General features: G+C 62.0%; 1 protein-coding gene across 3 annotated transcripts in view; it reads left to right on the top strand.

The window, feature by feature from the left end:
• Window positions 1–13,388, top strand: part of SIK3 (SIK family kinase 3) — a 49,277-nt gene that overhangs the window by 23,343 nt on the left and 12,546 nt on the right. Inside the window, exons 4-15 of one of the 3 annotated variants that reach the window (XM_054176036.1) lie at window positions 1,016–1,177; window positions 3,578–3,702; window positions 4,165–4,288; window positions 4,878–4,996; window positions 5,514–5,624; window positions 6,279–6,422; window positions 6,936–7,013; window positions 7,110–7,219; window positions 7,715–7,868; window positions 8,696–8,851; window positions 9,058–9,128; window positions 12,148–12,291. In XM_054176036.1, the coding sequence (XP_054032011.1) occupies window positions 1,016–1,177; window positions 3,578–3,702; window positions 4,165–4,288; window positions 4,878–4,996; window positions 5,514–5,624; window positions 6,279–6,422; window positions 6,936–7,013; window positions 7,110–7,219; window positions 7,715–7,868; window positions 8,696–8,851; window positions 9,058–9,128; window positions 12,148–12,291 (1,498 nt within the window). Of the gene's footprint in view, window positions 1–1,015; window positions 1,178–3,577; window positions 3,703–4,164; window positions 4,289–4,877; window positions 4,997–5,513; window positions 5,625–6,278; window positions 6,423–6,935; window positions 7,014–7,109; window positions 7,220–7,714; window positions 7,869–8,695; window positions 8,852–9,057; window positions 9,129–12,147; window positions 12,292–13,388 lie in introns of those variants that run through there. The other 2 variants (XM_054176037.1, XM_054176038.1) reach the window with 2 other exon arrangements.

Raw genomic sequence — 13,388 nt, 5'->3', positions numbered from 1 at the left:
GCTGCACCCAGCACCATCCTGCACTGCTCCAGCTGCACCCAGCACCATCCTGCACTGCTCTAGCTGCACTCAGCACCATCCTGCACTGCTCTCAGCTCCATCCTGCAAGCTGCCCTTGCTGCCTGCATCTCTGTGCCTCATCAGCTCCTGCTCCTGCTTGTAGGGTGGAGAGATTACAGAAGGGGGAGAGTTGTGTTTCCTAACTCCACTGCCACTTCCTTTGGGTGTTTCTTTCCCTGGCAGAGTTTTGTTGCCTGCTGCCTTTTCTTCTCCTCTCTCTGCCATCTCTGCTGCCTGTCTCCTGTCTGCTCATCCTCCCTTGCAGGACAGTCTGAGGAGAGGTTTCTCTGAGCCTGGTGCTTGAGGTTTTGAGTGGGTTGATGAGAGCCAGGGTGCTGCTGTGTGCCTGCCCTGGAGGTCTCTGAGAGAGACTTCTGTCCTAGTGTGCAGTGCTGGCCTCCAGGGAGAGCCTGCCTGGCTCTGCCTGTGGGGCAGAGAGAGGCTGTCAGCCAGAGCTGTTGGAGTGCCCAGGTCTCTGTGGCAGAAGCAGGCTCCACGTTTGCAGTGAGCTGCAGCTCTGACTTGCCAGCCAGCCCCAGCAGCTGCTGGAGGGGCAGGACAGGGAGCAGCAGGCTGGAGCTGGAAGCTTTGGAGCAGAGATTAGGAAGACATTCAGCAGAGTGAGGCTGGGGAGCCCCTGGCACAGGCTGCCCAGCGAGGCTGGGGATGCCCCCAGCCTGGAGGTGCTCAGGGCCAGGCTGGATGAGGCCTTGAGCAGCCTGGGCTGGGGGGAGGGGTCCCTGCCCCCGGCAGGGGGTTGGCACCGGGTGGCCTCTAAGGTCCCTTCCGTCCCTGGCTTCGAAGCCTTCCGCTCGGAGCCGGCCCAGGCGAGAGCTGCCGCGGCCGGCGGCGGTGCCCTCACCCTGCCCCACCTCCATCCTGTGCCCCCTGGCCACGAGCTGTGAGGAGCCCCTGGGTGGGTGCTGAGCCCCCTGCTCCCCCCTGTGCCCTGCAGACCACCTGGTGGCCCACGGGCGCATGGCCGAGAAGGAGGCGCGCAGGAAGTTCAAGCAGATCGTCGCCGCCGTCCACTTCTGCCACTGCCGCAACATCGTCCACAGGGACCTCAAGGCGGAGAACCTCCTCCTGGATGCCAACCTCAACATCAAGATAGCAGGTGAGAGGGGAGGAGCAGCGGGGGAGGAAGGCTGCTGGCCTCCCAGGGCAGCGAGTGGAGGCTCTGGCTGCTTCCAGGCATTCAGGGAGGAGGAAGCGCAGAGGAAGCCTGGGATCGCTGTGGCCTCCTGCCCAGAGCTCAGCCAGGCTGCAGCCAGGAGACCTCTGTCTCCCCTCCAGCAGTGCAGCATGGAGGGAGGAGGAGGAGGCAAGAAGGCAGGTTTGACTTCACAGGCAGATTGGAGGCTCTGGCTGTGGCAGGGAGGGAGGGGGAGGAGACAACTCCAAGCATCCAGAGGAAGTTCCATCATGGTGTGCCCCATGTCCTGCTTGGCACAGGGCTGCTGCCCTGCTCCTGGCTGCTGGGGGAGCACAGCAGCAGCAGGAGGAGGGCTCTGTGAGCAGCACTCTCTGCAGCCAGATGCACTGAAATGGGCTGAGGCCATCTTGTGTTTGTGCTGCAAAACCTGAGCTGTGTGCAGGGGCCAGGGGTGCAGAGCAGAGCCAGGGGCTGCAGAGCAGAGCCAGGGGTGCAGAGCAAAGCCAGGGGTGCCCAGCAGAGCCAGGGGTGCCCAGCAGAGCCAGGGGCTGCAGAGCAGAGCCAGGGGTGCCCAGCAGAGCCAGGGGTGCAGAGCAAAGCCAGGGGTGCCCAGCAGAGCCAGGGCTGCAGAGCAGAGCCAGGGGTGCCCAGCAGAGCCAGGGGTGCAGAGCAGGCTGGGCTCCAGCTGGATGCCCTGCAGCATGCCCTCAGGAGCCTGTTGCCAGCCTCTGCCACTCTGACACTTGTGGAAACTTTGCTTTGCCTTTTTCTTTGCTGTACTCTCAGGGAGCTGGAAACTATTTTCCTCCTCAGTGTCTGCTCCCAGAATGGACTCTGCAGACAGCTCCCACCCTGGGGTGTTTGTGTTTGGCTTGGCAGCACCACGGGGCACTGATGGGAAAAGTAGCCTGGAAAAGCTGATTTATGCTATAGGATTTTCCAGGCATTGAGTTTGGTCTCTGTACCTCCTCCTGACAGCAGCTCCTCCATTCCTGCAAGAGCAGGAGGTGACAGCAGCTGATCTCCTCACAGCAGGCCTCCCAGGAAGGCTCAGAGCCCTGCTGCACAGGGTGGAGAGATCAGGGAAGCATGGAAGGGCTTGGGTTGGAAGGGACCTTAGAGACCATCCAGTGCCAACCCCTTGCCAGGGGCAGGGACACCTCCCAGCAGCCCAGGCTGCTCAGGGCCTCATCCAGCCTGGCCCTGAACACCTCCAGGGAGGAGGCAGCCACAGCCTCCCTGGGCAGCCTGTGCCAGGCTCTCCCCAGCCACACTGGCAAGGATCTCTTCCTCCTCTCCACTCTCAGTCTCCCCTCTCCCAGCTCAGAGCCATTGTCCCTCATCCTGGCACTCTCAGCCCTTGTCCAAAGTCCCTCCCCAGCTGTGCACTGCTGCCCTGGAGCAGTCCTGCTAGGGCTGACTGCTCTGCTGGTTTGGAACTTCAGGTGACTTCACTCCCAGCAGTGCAGACCCAAAGGGTGCTTAGCTGCCTGCCTTTGCTGCTGCCTTTGAAGAGCTTTCACCCTCCCTGTGCTCTGCTTTGAGGCAGGGTGGGAGCAGCCTTGTCTGTGCTGCAGGTGTTCCCCAGGAACACTGCACTGGGTGTTCCTCACAGGCATCAAACCATCTCTGCACTGAGAGTCTTGCCCCTGAGGAGGGCTGGCAAGGAGGAGATCAGCTGTGCCCCTCTGGAGCTGAGCTAGCAGGAGCCATGCTGAGCTCTGCTGGGTGCTCTGCTGAGTTCTGCAGGAGCTCTTTGAAGGAGAGCAGAGAAGAATCACCTGGAATTAGGTCATGGGCAATGCTGGGAGGGAAGCAGCAACAGCAGGCAGGAGCAGGGACTCACCAGGCAGTGGATTGTCTGTGCAGTGCTGCTGGGCACTGCCCCTGCCCCAGGCACCCTGCAGCTCTGAGCAGGGCCAGGCTCAGGCTCGGCCTCTTTACAGGAGCTCTGCTCTGCTGCCTCTGCCTCCATGCTTGTAGGTCAGACCTTGCAGGCTGAGTGTTTCTGGCCCTCCTTGGGTTTTCCCACACTGCTCCCAGGAGCCTGCTGGGAGGCTCTGCTGCCGGTGCCAGTGCCCTGCCAAAGGTCCTGGCCGCCCTGGCTGCCTGTCTGTGCACATCAGTGTCACTCTCCCTCCTGCTGGCACTCCTCTGGCACAGCCACAGTGTGCAGCTCACCTCCATGGCACTGCTCCTCCTGGCACAGCCTGCCCCAGAGGACACCTTCAGAGGGCATGGAGAAGCCTCTCTGTGGCTCCAGATCTGCTCTTACTCAGGTGGAAAAGCAGCAGCCAAGGTGTGCTGAGTGCTGCTTGCAGTGGCTCCTGCTCCTCTAATAGGTTCTCCTCCTTCTTCCAGATTTTGGCTTCAGTAACATCTTCACACCTGGCCAGCTGCTGAAGACCTGGTGTGGGAGCCCCCCCTACGCCGCCCCCGAGCTCTTCGAGGGGAAGGAGTACGATGGGCCCAAGGTGGACATCTGGGTAGGTGCTCAGCCTCCTGCTCCTCCTCTCATCCACTTCTTGCTCTCTGTGCTTGGGCTTTGCTCCCTGAATCCTCAGGCCTGGAGCAAAGGCTGGATGAGGCCCTGAGCCACCTGAGCTAGTGCAAGGTGTCCCTGCCCATGGCAGGGGGTTGGAGCTGGGTGAGATCTTCAAGGTCCCTTCCAACCCAAACCATTCTATGACTCCAGTGAGGCTTGAAGGTGGAAGGAGCAGTTAAGCTGGCCTGGGACTGAGATGCTGAGGAGGCTGCTCCTGCCGGGGCCTCGCCCCTGCCGGGGCCTCGCTCCTTCTTTGCTGCTCTCTCTTGTCTCTGAAGGAGGTTTGCTGGGGCTGTGCCGCCCTGGCCGGGCCGGGGCTCCCCTGCTGGGGGGTGGCCAGGCTCTCCTGGTGGCCAGAGGGGGCTGTCCTGCCTGCAGCTGACCCTGTGCCCCCTGCCCACAGAGCCTGGGGGTGGTGCTGTACGTGCTGGTGTGCGGAGCGCTGCCCTTCGACGGCAGCACGCTGCAGAACCTGCGCGCCAGGGTGCTGAGCGGCAAGTTCCGCATCCCCTTCTTCATGTCCACAGGTGAGGCCGGGGGGCTCCCGGGCTGCAGGGGGTGGTGTGCCCAGGGCTGAGCTGCTGGCAGGGGCTGGGGGCCTAAGCTGAGATCCCACTCTGAGCACTGATGGGGAAGCTCAGCTGCGCAAACCGCAGCTAAGCGTTGCCCGGGGGCTGGCACGGGCCGGCCTGGGAGGCGGCGGAGTCCTCGCCCCTGGAGGTGTTCAGGAGCCCTGTGGCCCTGGCACGTGGGGACAGGGCTCAGTGGCCCTGGTGGGGCTGGGTTGGTGGCTGGGCTAAGAGCCTTGGAGGGCTTGTCCAGCCCAGGCGGTTCCACGAGTCTGTGCTGGCGGCACCGCGGCGCACCGCCCACAGTGAGCCGCTCGGCGGGGCACGGCCAGAGGATGCTGTGCCCTCCAGCCCCCCACAGGCAGCCCTGCTGGGGAGGGACTGGGTGGCAGTGTGCCACCCATGGGCTCTGGCCAGCAGCACAGGGCAGGGGGTGGCCCAGGCGGCTTCCTTCCTGCCTAGCCCGGGGGAGTCACGGGGCGCACCGGGCAGTGCCAGGGGCGAGGTGGCAGCGCTGCAGGTGCCCAGCCCCTCTCTCCCTGTGCAGAATGTGAGCACCTGATCCGCCACATGCTGGTCCTGGACCCCAGCAAGAGGCTCTCCATGGAGCAGATCTGCAAACACAAGTGGATGAAGCTGGGGGAGGCTGACGCCGAGTTCGACAGGGTGAGGAGCGGGGTGGGGGGCAGGAGGAGGGGGCCAGGCTCTCCTTGGTGGTGCCAGGGACAGGAACACTGGGTACCAGCTGGAGCCCAGGAAGCTCCACCTCAGTATGAGGAGAAACTCCCTTGGTGTGAGGCTGCTGGAGGCCTGGAGCAGGCTGCCCACAGAGGCTGTGCAGTCTCCTGCTCTGGAGCCTTTCCAGCCCCTCCTGGATGTGTTCTGTGTGCCCTGCCCTGGGTGCTGCTGCTCTGGCAGGGGCTGGGCTGGGTGAGCTCTGGAGGTCCCTTCCCACCCTCTAACATTCTGTGGTTCTGAGCACTGCCTCTCCATGCCCCTGGTCTTGCTTTCCCCACCGCTGCTCATCTGGAGGTGTTTGTCTTTCCCCTCGGCACCGAGCCCCCAGGGCACCGGCTCCTGCCTGGCTGTGCCACGCTGCCGGCTCGTGCCCACAGCCACTGCTCCGTGACTCAGGGGGGCCCCTGGGGATGCCAGCTCTGAGCTTGTGTCTGTGCCCTTGCAGCTGATAGCTGAGTGCCAGCACCTGAAGACCGAGAGGCAGCTGGAGCCCCTCAACGAGGAGGTGCTGCTGGCCATGGCGGACATGGGGCTGGACAAGGAGCGCACGGTGCAGGTGAGGCTCCAAACGGCCTCCATTGCTATGGCACCGACCCAGGCTTTGAGGGAGGGTCTCCTGCCCCTCTGCTCTGCCCTGCTGAGGCCTCACCTGCAGCACTGTATCCAGTTCAAGAAGGACGAAACTGCTGGAGAGAGTCCAGCACAGGGCTGCTGAGGGGACTGGAACAGCTCTCCTGTGAGGAGAGGCTGAGAGCTGGGGCTGGGCAGGATGGAGCAGAGGAGGCTGAGGTGAGGCCCTGGGAATGCTTACAAGTATCTAAGGGGTGGTGTCAGGAAGGTGGAACCAGGCTCTTCCCAGTGGCAGGACAAGAGGCACTGGGCATCAGCTTGAACAGAGGAGGTTCCTCCTGAACACGAGGAGGAACTTCCTTGCCTTGAGGGTGGCAGAGCCCTGGAGCAGGCTGCCCAGGGGTGGTGGAGTCTCCAGCTCTGGAGACTTTCAAGCCCTGTCTGGATGCATTCCTGTGTGACCTGCCCTGGGGGCCCCTGCTCTGCCAGGGGGTTTGGCCTCGATCTCCAGAGATCCTTCCCAGCCCCTACCCTTCCCTGACCCTTGTTTATCGCTGCGGGCACCCGAGTGGCCTCAGCACAGCACGGAGCACGTTTTGGTGCTTGTCAGGAGGTGACCACTGCTGCTCTTCCCTTGCAGTCGCTGAGGGCCGACGCCTACGACCACTACAGCGCCATCTACAGTCTGCTCTGCGACCGCCTGCGGCGCCACAAGAACCTGCGCATCGCCTCCTCGCCCAGCATCCCCCGCACCATCGCCTTCCCCGCCGCTGCCGGCATCCAGGTGCGCCCTGCCCCCCTGCTCCCCTGCTGCTCCTCCAGCCCCGCAGGCCAGCAGCTGCTCCTGCCTCTCCCCAGCCCATCGAGAGGGCCAAGTGCTGCTCAGCTGAGCAGTCTGGGGGTGCTGAGCTGAGGAGTGGGTGGTTCGTGGGCTGTGGGCTCAGCAGAAGCCCTGCAGAGCAAGCCTTGTGTTGGCTTAGTGCCACAGCAGAAGGCAGTGTGAGAGTTACTGGGTGGCAGCTGGACTGTGTGCAGTGCCTCCTCCTCCTCACTCTGTGCTGCTGGCTGAGCAATGAGGGTTTGCCCTGAGAGGGAAGCAGAAGAGCTGCTGACCCTGCCTGAGCAGCAGGGAGGTGAGGAAAGGAGGCAATACCTTGAGCATTAGGAGTGAACAGGTCTGCAGTGGCCCCAGGGTGACCTCCCTGTTCTGCCATGCTTTGGTCTGGGCACTGGCTTGCAGAGGGCTTGTGAGAGGTGGCAGCTTCCCCTCCTGTGACTGTGCTCTCTGTGCCAGCAGGCAGAGCAGCCAGGCAATGCCATCAGCATCAACGTGCCACAGGTCCAGCTCATCAACCCCGAAAACCAGATCGTGGAGGTGAGCTGCACCCCTCCATGGCCCTGGGCTGCCACCAGAGCCTCTCACTTGACCCTCATGATGCATTTCACCATCTCTGCTCTTCTTCCTGCCCAGACTGATGGAACGATGAACCTGGACAGCGATGAAGGGGAAGAGCCTTCACCGGAAGCCCTGGTCCGCTACCTCTCCATGCGGAGGCACACAGTGGGAGTGGCTGACCCACGGTTGGTGTCAGGCTCAGCCTGCCTGCAGGAGGGCCAGGGGCACCTCAGGAGCTGCTCCTAGCACCCAGCTCTGGCCCTGCTGAGGTGGCACAGCTTTAGTCACGTGCTGCAGGGGCAGGAGCCCTGCAAGCCTGAGCTAAGTGCAGAAAGAGGCTGAAGAGGTCTCCTTAGCAAAAGTGTTCCTGCAGGTGTCCCAGTCCCAGGGCTGCCCTTGCTCAGTTCTTCAGCTGAGGATGAGGTGGTTTCCTCCTTCCTCTCTGTAAGCCATGGGGCTGGCCATTGGTGTGCCACTCCTCAGCCAAGCTGCACTGCTGGCACGGCCCAGTTCTGGCAGATCTCAGCTTGGAGGGGAGGAAGGGCCAAATAAAACCCCCAGAGAGTGGCTTGGCCTCTCTCTGTGAGCATGCCCAGAGCAGTGAGAGGGACTTTGGGTGCACTGGGGCCCTGGGGGGTTCTCTTCACACCATTGCTAATCCTCTGAACGTGATCACACAGGACTGAAGTCATGGAAGACCTGCAGAAGCTGCTGCCTGGCTTCCCCAGGGTCACTCCCCAGGCTCCCTTCCTGCAGGTGACCCCCAACGTGAACTTCATGCACAGCGTGCTGCCTCGGCAGAACCTGCAGCCCACAGGGCAGCTGGAGTACAAGGTACTGCCCCCAGCTCTGCTCTGCCCACTGCCACTCTCTGGGGCTGCTCCTGCTCACTGCCTTTGTTTGCCAGCTCCTGGGGCTCCATAAGCTTCAGGGTTTATCCTCTGCTGTCCCTGTGGGGGTGATTCCAGGTGAAGCTGACAAATGAAAGAACAGTGCAGCAGGGAATGAATCCATGGGCTGGGGAGGGCTGGGACTGGGCTGCCTGGGCTTTGGGGCTGCAGCCTGCCTGGCAGCTGGAGCAGGGTGCAGGGAAACGGAGAGTTAAAGGCTGCTGCTGCACTGGCACTGCCTCTCCCTGCCCCACCAGCCTCTGAGCTGTTGGTGATGTTCCTCATCCCTTGCTGGGAGATGTTGCTGATGTTCCTCATCCCTTGTTCCTCGTGTTCCTTTGGGTGCTTGGTTGCATGGTTTAGTGGATTAGGTGGTGTTGGATGATGGGTTGGACACAATGATCTTGAAGGGCTCTTCCAACCTGGTCTGGTCCTGTCCTATTCTATTCTATTCTATTCTATTCTATTCTATTCTATTCTATTCTATTCTATTCTATTCTATTCTATTCCATCCCATCCCATCCCATCCCATCCCATCCCATCCCATCCCATCCCATCCCATCCCATCCCATCCCATCCCATCCCATCCCATCCCATCCCATCCCATCCCATCCCATCCCATCCCATCCCCTTGCTGGGCCCTGCTGTTGATGCTCTCTCATCCCTTGCTGGGCCCTGCTGGTGATGCTCTCTCATCTCTGGGTTGGTGCCCTTGGGGCTGGGGTGCCAGAGGGTCATGTGCAGGGTCAGTAATGGCTGTGTGCCCCCCAGGAGCAGTCCCTGCTGCAGCCCCCCACGCTGCAGCTGCTGAATGGCATGGGCCCCCTGGGCCGGCGGGCGTCGGACGGCGGCGCCAACATCCAGCTGCATGCACAGCAGCTGCTGAAGCGGCCGCGGGGACCCTCCCCGCTCGTCACCATGACCCCAGTAAGTAGCAGGAGGGAAGAGGAGAACTGGGGGCCTGCTTAGAAACATCTTCTGCAGGCAGAGGTGACTGCTCCAGCTGGCAGCTTGCTCCTGAGGGCTGCCCTGCTCTGCCCCCCTGGGGGAGAGCTGCTGTGCTCAGGGCCTGCTGCACAGAGGGCACCGTGCGGGCTGCTCTCTGGAGCCTGTGGCTTCTCTTCTCTCTGCAGGCCGTCCCAGCCGTCACCCCTGTGGATGAGGAGAGCTCTGATGGGGAGCCAGATCAGGAAGCTGTGCAGAGGTAACTGCCAGTCTGTTCACATTTGCCCTTGCTGCCTCCAAGAGGCTCGCCCTGTGGCGTCCCACAGCTGCGTTAACACAGGAGCAGCCTCCCCACAGGCTGCAGCGTGGATCACAGCGAGGGCTCAGCGGTCTCTGGGTGTTGGTTACTGTAGGCAATTACTCCTCTGACACTCCCAGGTGCTTCCCGAGCTGGAATCCCCCTCAGATGTTAGCTAACTGAGCAGCAGGCTCTCCAGGAACTCTGCTGAATTCCTTTGCTTGGTGTGCACCAGCATGCAGCCCACACTAACCTCCCTGCTGAGCAGCAGAGGTGGGAGCTCTGCTCTGTGGCCTTGGGTGTCCATGCAGCTTTGGTGTCAAGACATGCAGTAAACATCCAACTCTGATGCCTTCAACTAAGTGAGCTCACTGGAGATGTGGGTACCTCTAGCTTCTGATTTTAGCAGTAGGCCTGAAGTAGTCTGCTCCAGGGAGGAAAGGGTTGTCAGGTGTTGGGCTGGAAACTTCTCTTTGCTCCAGGCAGATGCTGGGAAGCAGGGAGGCTGTGCCTGCCCCTTCCCAGCCCAGCAGAGCACTAACTGTGTCCTTCCTAACATTGCCTCAGTAGCTTCTGCGTAGTTTCCTCTCTGCTAACCTGGTGTCCTGCCTGTGGTGGCTGTGGGTGTGGAGTGCTCCTGCCTCTAACTTCCAACTCAAAAAGCTTTCTGGATCCCCCAGTTTGTCGAGGCCACCAGCTCCAGTAAGGTGGTGTTTGCTCAGGGGTGCACTGGGGAGCAGGATTCACACTGGGGGTTGGCTGCAGGCAGAGAGGCAGGGGGGTAGGTGGAGGGGGTGCTGCAGAGCCTTTGGCAGCTCTTCTGCTCTCGGTGCTCCAGAGGGGATTTGAGCAGTGGTTGTGTGCAGTGACAGACTGTGCAGAGTGTGCTGAGGCTCCTGCTGCCTGCCCCAGCTCAGGACACGTCCCAGGGCTCGCTCCCAGCCCAGGCTTGGAACTGACACCGAGCACTTTGTGTGTCCTCTGCGTGGCCTTCTCAGCCCTGGGCTCTGGGCTGAGTGTCTGCAGCGTCAGCTCAGCTGGAAGTGCTCTGGGAGCCCTGTGCGGCGTTTTGTCAGCTGCCAGCCAGGGGATGAATGTTCAGACCCCCCAGAAAGCCAAATCTCCTTGGGCCCCACAGGTCACCTTGCTGCTCTCCACGCTGCTGCCCTTAGTCCTCTCCTGCCACATGTTCTTCTTCCACCAGATGGCCCAGAGAAACCCCATCCAGGGCGGGTGTTCGGTCGCTCTCCACCCCCTTGTGTTGCAACACTGCAGCAGTCACCAGGGCAGGGTAAACAGCAGCAGCACCAGGGACAGATGCAAATATTTAGCTTCTCAGGACCCTGTTCTGAACACTCTGTATGCAGCCTCCAGCTCTTGTCCTCCTTAGTCTGACCTCGACAGCAGAGCGTGGGCTCTGCTGCGCTGCAGGGAGCGGTGCAGCGCCTGGGAGCTGCGGGGAACTCCGCGCAGCCGAAGCGCCGCTGGAGCTGCCGCTGGGATTGCTCCCTGGAGGGCTGGAATCAAATGATCTGAGCAAACCACAGCTTGCAAAGCTCTTTGGGAAACCTTCCCCCATCTGCATCAAACGATTCTTAACCAGCTAATGGCTCAGACTTTGGCAAGTCCCCACCACGCTGAGCGCTCTTCATCCTCCTCTGAGCTTGCTGCCCTCTGCTTGAGCTGCTGCGGTAGTTAGCAAAGAGAGCCTGGGGCTGGAGCAGGCAACGACTCTGCGGCTTGCTGCTCTTCTCTGCTTCGCCAGCGCTGGGGAGGCTTAGCAGGGGAGGAGAGCCAAAGTCAGGAGGCCCTGTTGGTGGCCTCTGTGTCCTTGGCCAGGTGATCTTTGTCACTGTTACCACAGCTGCCTGGCTGCTGCTGGTTCGCAGGGGTAGGTACAGCTGAGTTCATCAGGGGGCGTTCATCCTGCCCGGCCTTGAGCGGGTGAGCATCAGCACCCCGCGCTCTGCGGGGGCCAGGGCAGCCTGGGTGAGCCCTCCCCTCCTTATCTCTTCTGGGCCCAGGCCCCCAGCTGCCCTCAGCAGGAGCTGGCACCTCAGGGCAGTGGCTCTCGGGGCTGTGCCCTTATGTTGCATCCTTCCCGAGCAGGGGCTCCCAGTTTTGCCCCACACTCCCCCAGGCCTTGGAGGGTTTGCAAGAGAGCTGCAGACCCTTAGTCCCAGTGCAGAGGGTGCTGGAGTCTAAACCGGCGTAAGAGGCAGGCCCAGCCTTAGCACTGCTGGCTCTGGCTGCAGGGGACACCTGCTGCTGGCTTGCCCTGGCTGGGTTGTGCCCTGGCCGGGTGGCTGCAGGCTCTGGGGAGCACAGCAGGGACTAGGTGGCGCACTTGGCCCGGGCCGGCCACCGGCCCTGCTGCTGCTCCTCGGCCTCTGCTCGCCCGACTGAGGCTCTGCTGGGGTGGCCTCCCCGCACCCTTCACTGCTCTGACCAGTTGGCCACTGCTGATGGCTCAGCCTGGGGCGTCCCAGGACTGGTCTGAAGCTGAGAGGCCACCCTGCAAGGCTTCAGCTGAGCAGCAGCTCAGCTCTGTGTCCGTTGCCTGGCCAGCTCTCCTAGGGTGATCTGTCACCCCTCTTGGCCCCACGCACGCAGAGGACTTCCCCGTGGCTCAGAGGGGCCTTGGGAGGGGGAGGCAGAGCTGCTGCAGCGGGGTGAGCCCACCCCGAGGGCAGGAGGTCACCCAAGCGTTCCCGAAGGGGAACAGCAGCGTTCCCCCGGAGAGGAAAGGCCTTCCTGCTGGGAAGAGCTAAGAGCTGCTCTTTCCTTCTGAGGCTGGCAGCAGCACAAAGCAGCTGGAGCTGCCCTTGTCTCCTGAGCACTGGAGCCCCAGAGAGGAGCTGGGCCTGGGCAGGCTGGCCCAGCCCTGCAGCAAGCACTCTTCCTTCCCGTGTGCTCCGCCGCTCCTGCTCGCGGAGTGCTCCCATCGCTCGCTCATCAAATGTGCTCCTGCTTGTTGCAGATACTTGGCAAATAGGTCAAAAAGGCACACTCTGGCAATGACCAACCCTACAGCTGAAATCCCTCCAGACTTGCAGAGGCAGCTAGGACAGCAGTCCTTCCGACCCCGGGCTTGGGCTCCACACCTGGTCCCCGATCAGCACCGGTGAGTAACGGCACCGGCCGCTCGGGCAGCTCCGCGCCAGGACACCGCTCCGATGTCAGCTGGAGTGCAGCACTGAGGACACCCTGCTTGGCAGGGAGGGGTGAGGAGGAGGAAGGAGCACACAGAGCAGGCCCACGGAGCGCAGACCGTGCTGGGACACGGCAGCTCTGCGCCGGCCTGGGCTCCGCGCCTACAGCTCCAGGGCAGGATTCGGCCAGCTCTGCCCCTCCAGGCCCGCTGAGGATGGAGGTGATTTGCCATCACAGAATCCCAGCCTGCTGGGGTTTGGAAGGGACCTCTGAGCATCATCTTGCCCAACCCCCCTGCTAAAGCAGGGTCACCCACAGCAGGTCGCCCAGGATTGTGTCCAGGTGGCTTTGGACTCTCTCCAGAGAAGGAGGCTCCACAGCCTTGCTGGGCAGCTTGGTCCAGGCCTCTGCCACCCTTTGTGATCCGGCACGAACCATCTCCCTGCTCACAGGGCTTGGGAACGAGCTGCTCGCTCCGGAGGAAAGCTTCTCTCTGTCATGCTGGCAGGGGTCAGGCTAGCAGCAGGCAGCAGGTTTTCTACAGACCATTTGGGAAGTAGATGCAGGCAGAAAACTGCAGCACCAAGAGTCACCCACAGCAGAGCTTCTAGGCCTCACTGTCCTGCACCAGAGTTGTGTGTTCTGACTGCAGAGTCTCCTTGCAGAGCTCCTCAAGAGTCATTCTGATCTGAACCTCTGCTGGCAACCACGTGGGGAAGGGAAGCTGGGCTGGGCAGAGTCCCCAGTGTCTGGGGAGAAGGGAAGCCATGCAGGTGGGATCTAAACACCCTGGGGCAGTGCTGCTGGTTTGACAGGGGCCCTGGGCACAGCAGCAAACCAGAGCTGATGCCACAGAGGGAGCTGAAAACCTGCACTCGGAGTGCAAAGCATCAGAGCTGCTGCCCGCTGGTGTCACTGCTGGCCAAGCAGGCACCTCCCAGCCTGGGCTGCTGCTGCTGTTCCCTCTCTCAGCCAGCTCACACTGGCAGGCTTGACAAAGTGCTTTTTATTGGAGCCAGCTACCTGCTGAGCTGAGCACTGATGTAATCAGCAGAGACAGGTGAACTC

This window comes from Dryobates pubescens, chromosome 34 (genome assembly GCF_014839835.1).
Source record: "Dryobates pubescens isolate bDryPub1 chromosome 34, bDryPub1.pri, whole genome shotgun sequence".
Taxonomy (NCBI): Eukaryota; Metazoa; Chordata; class Aves; order Piciformes; family Picidae; genus Dryobates; species Dryobates pubescens.
Note: the sequence above shows the minus strand (reverse complement) of the source record. Positions and strands in the feature narration are given on the sequence as shown.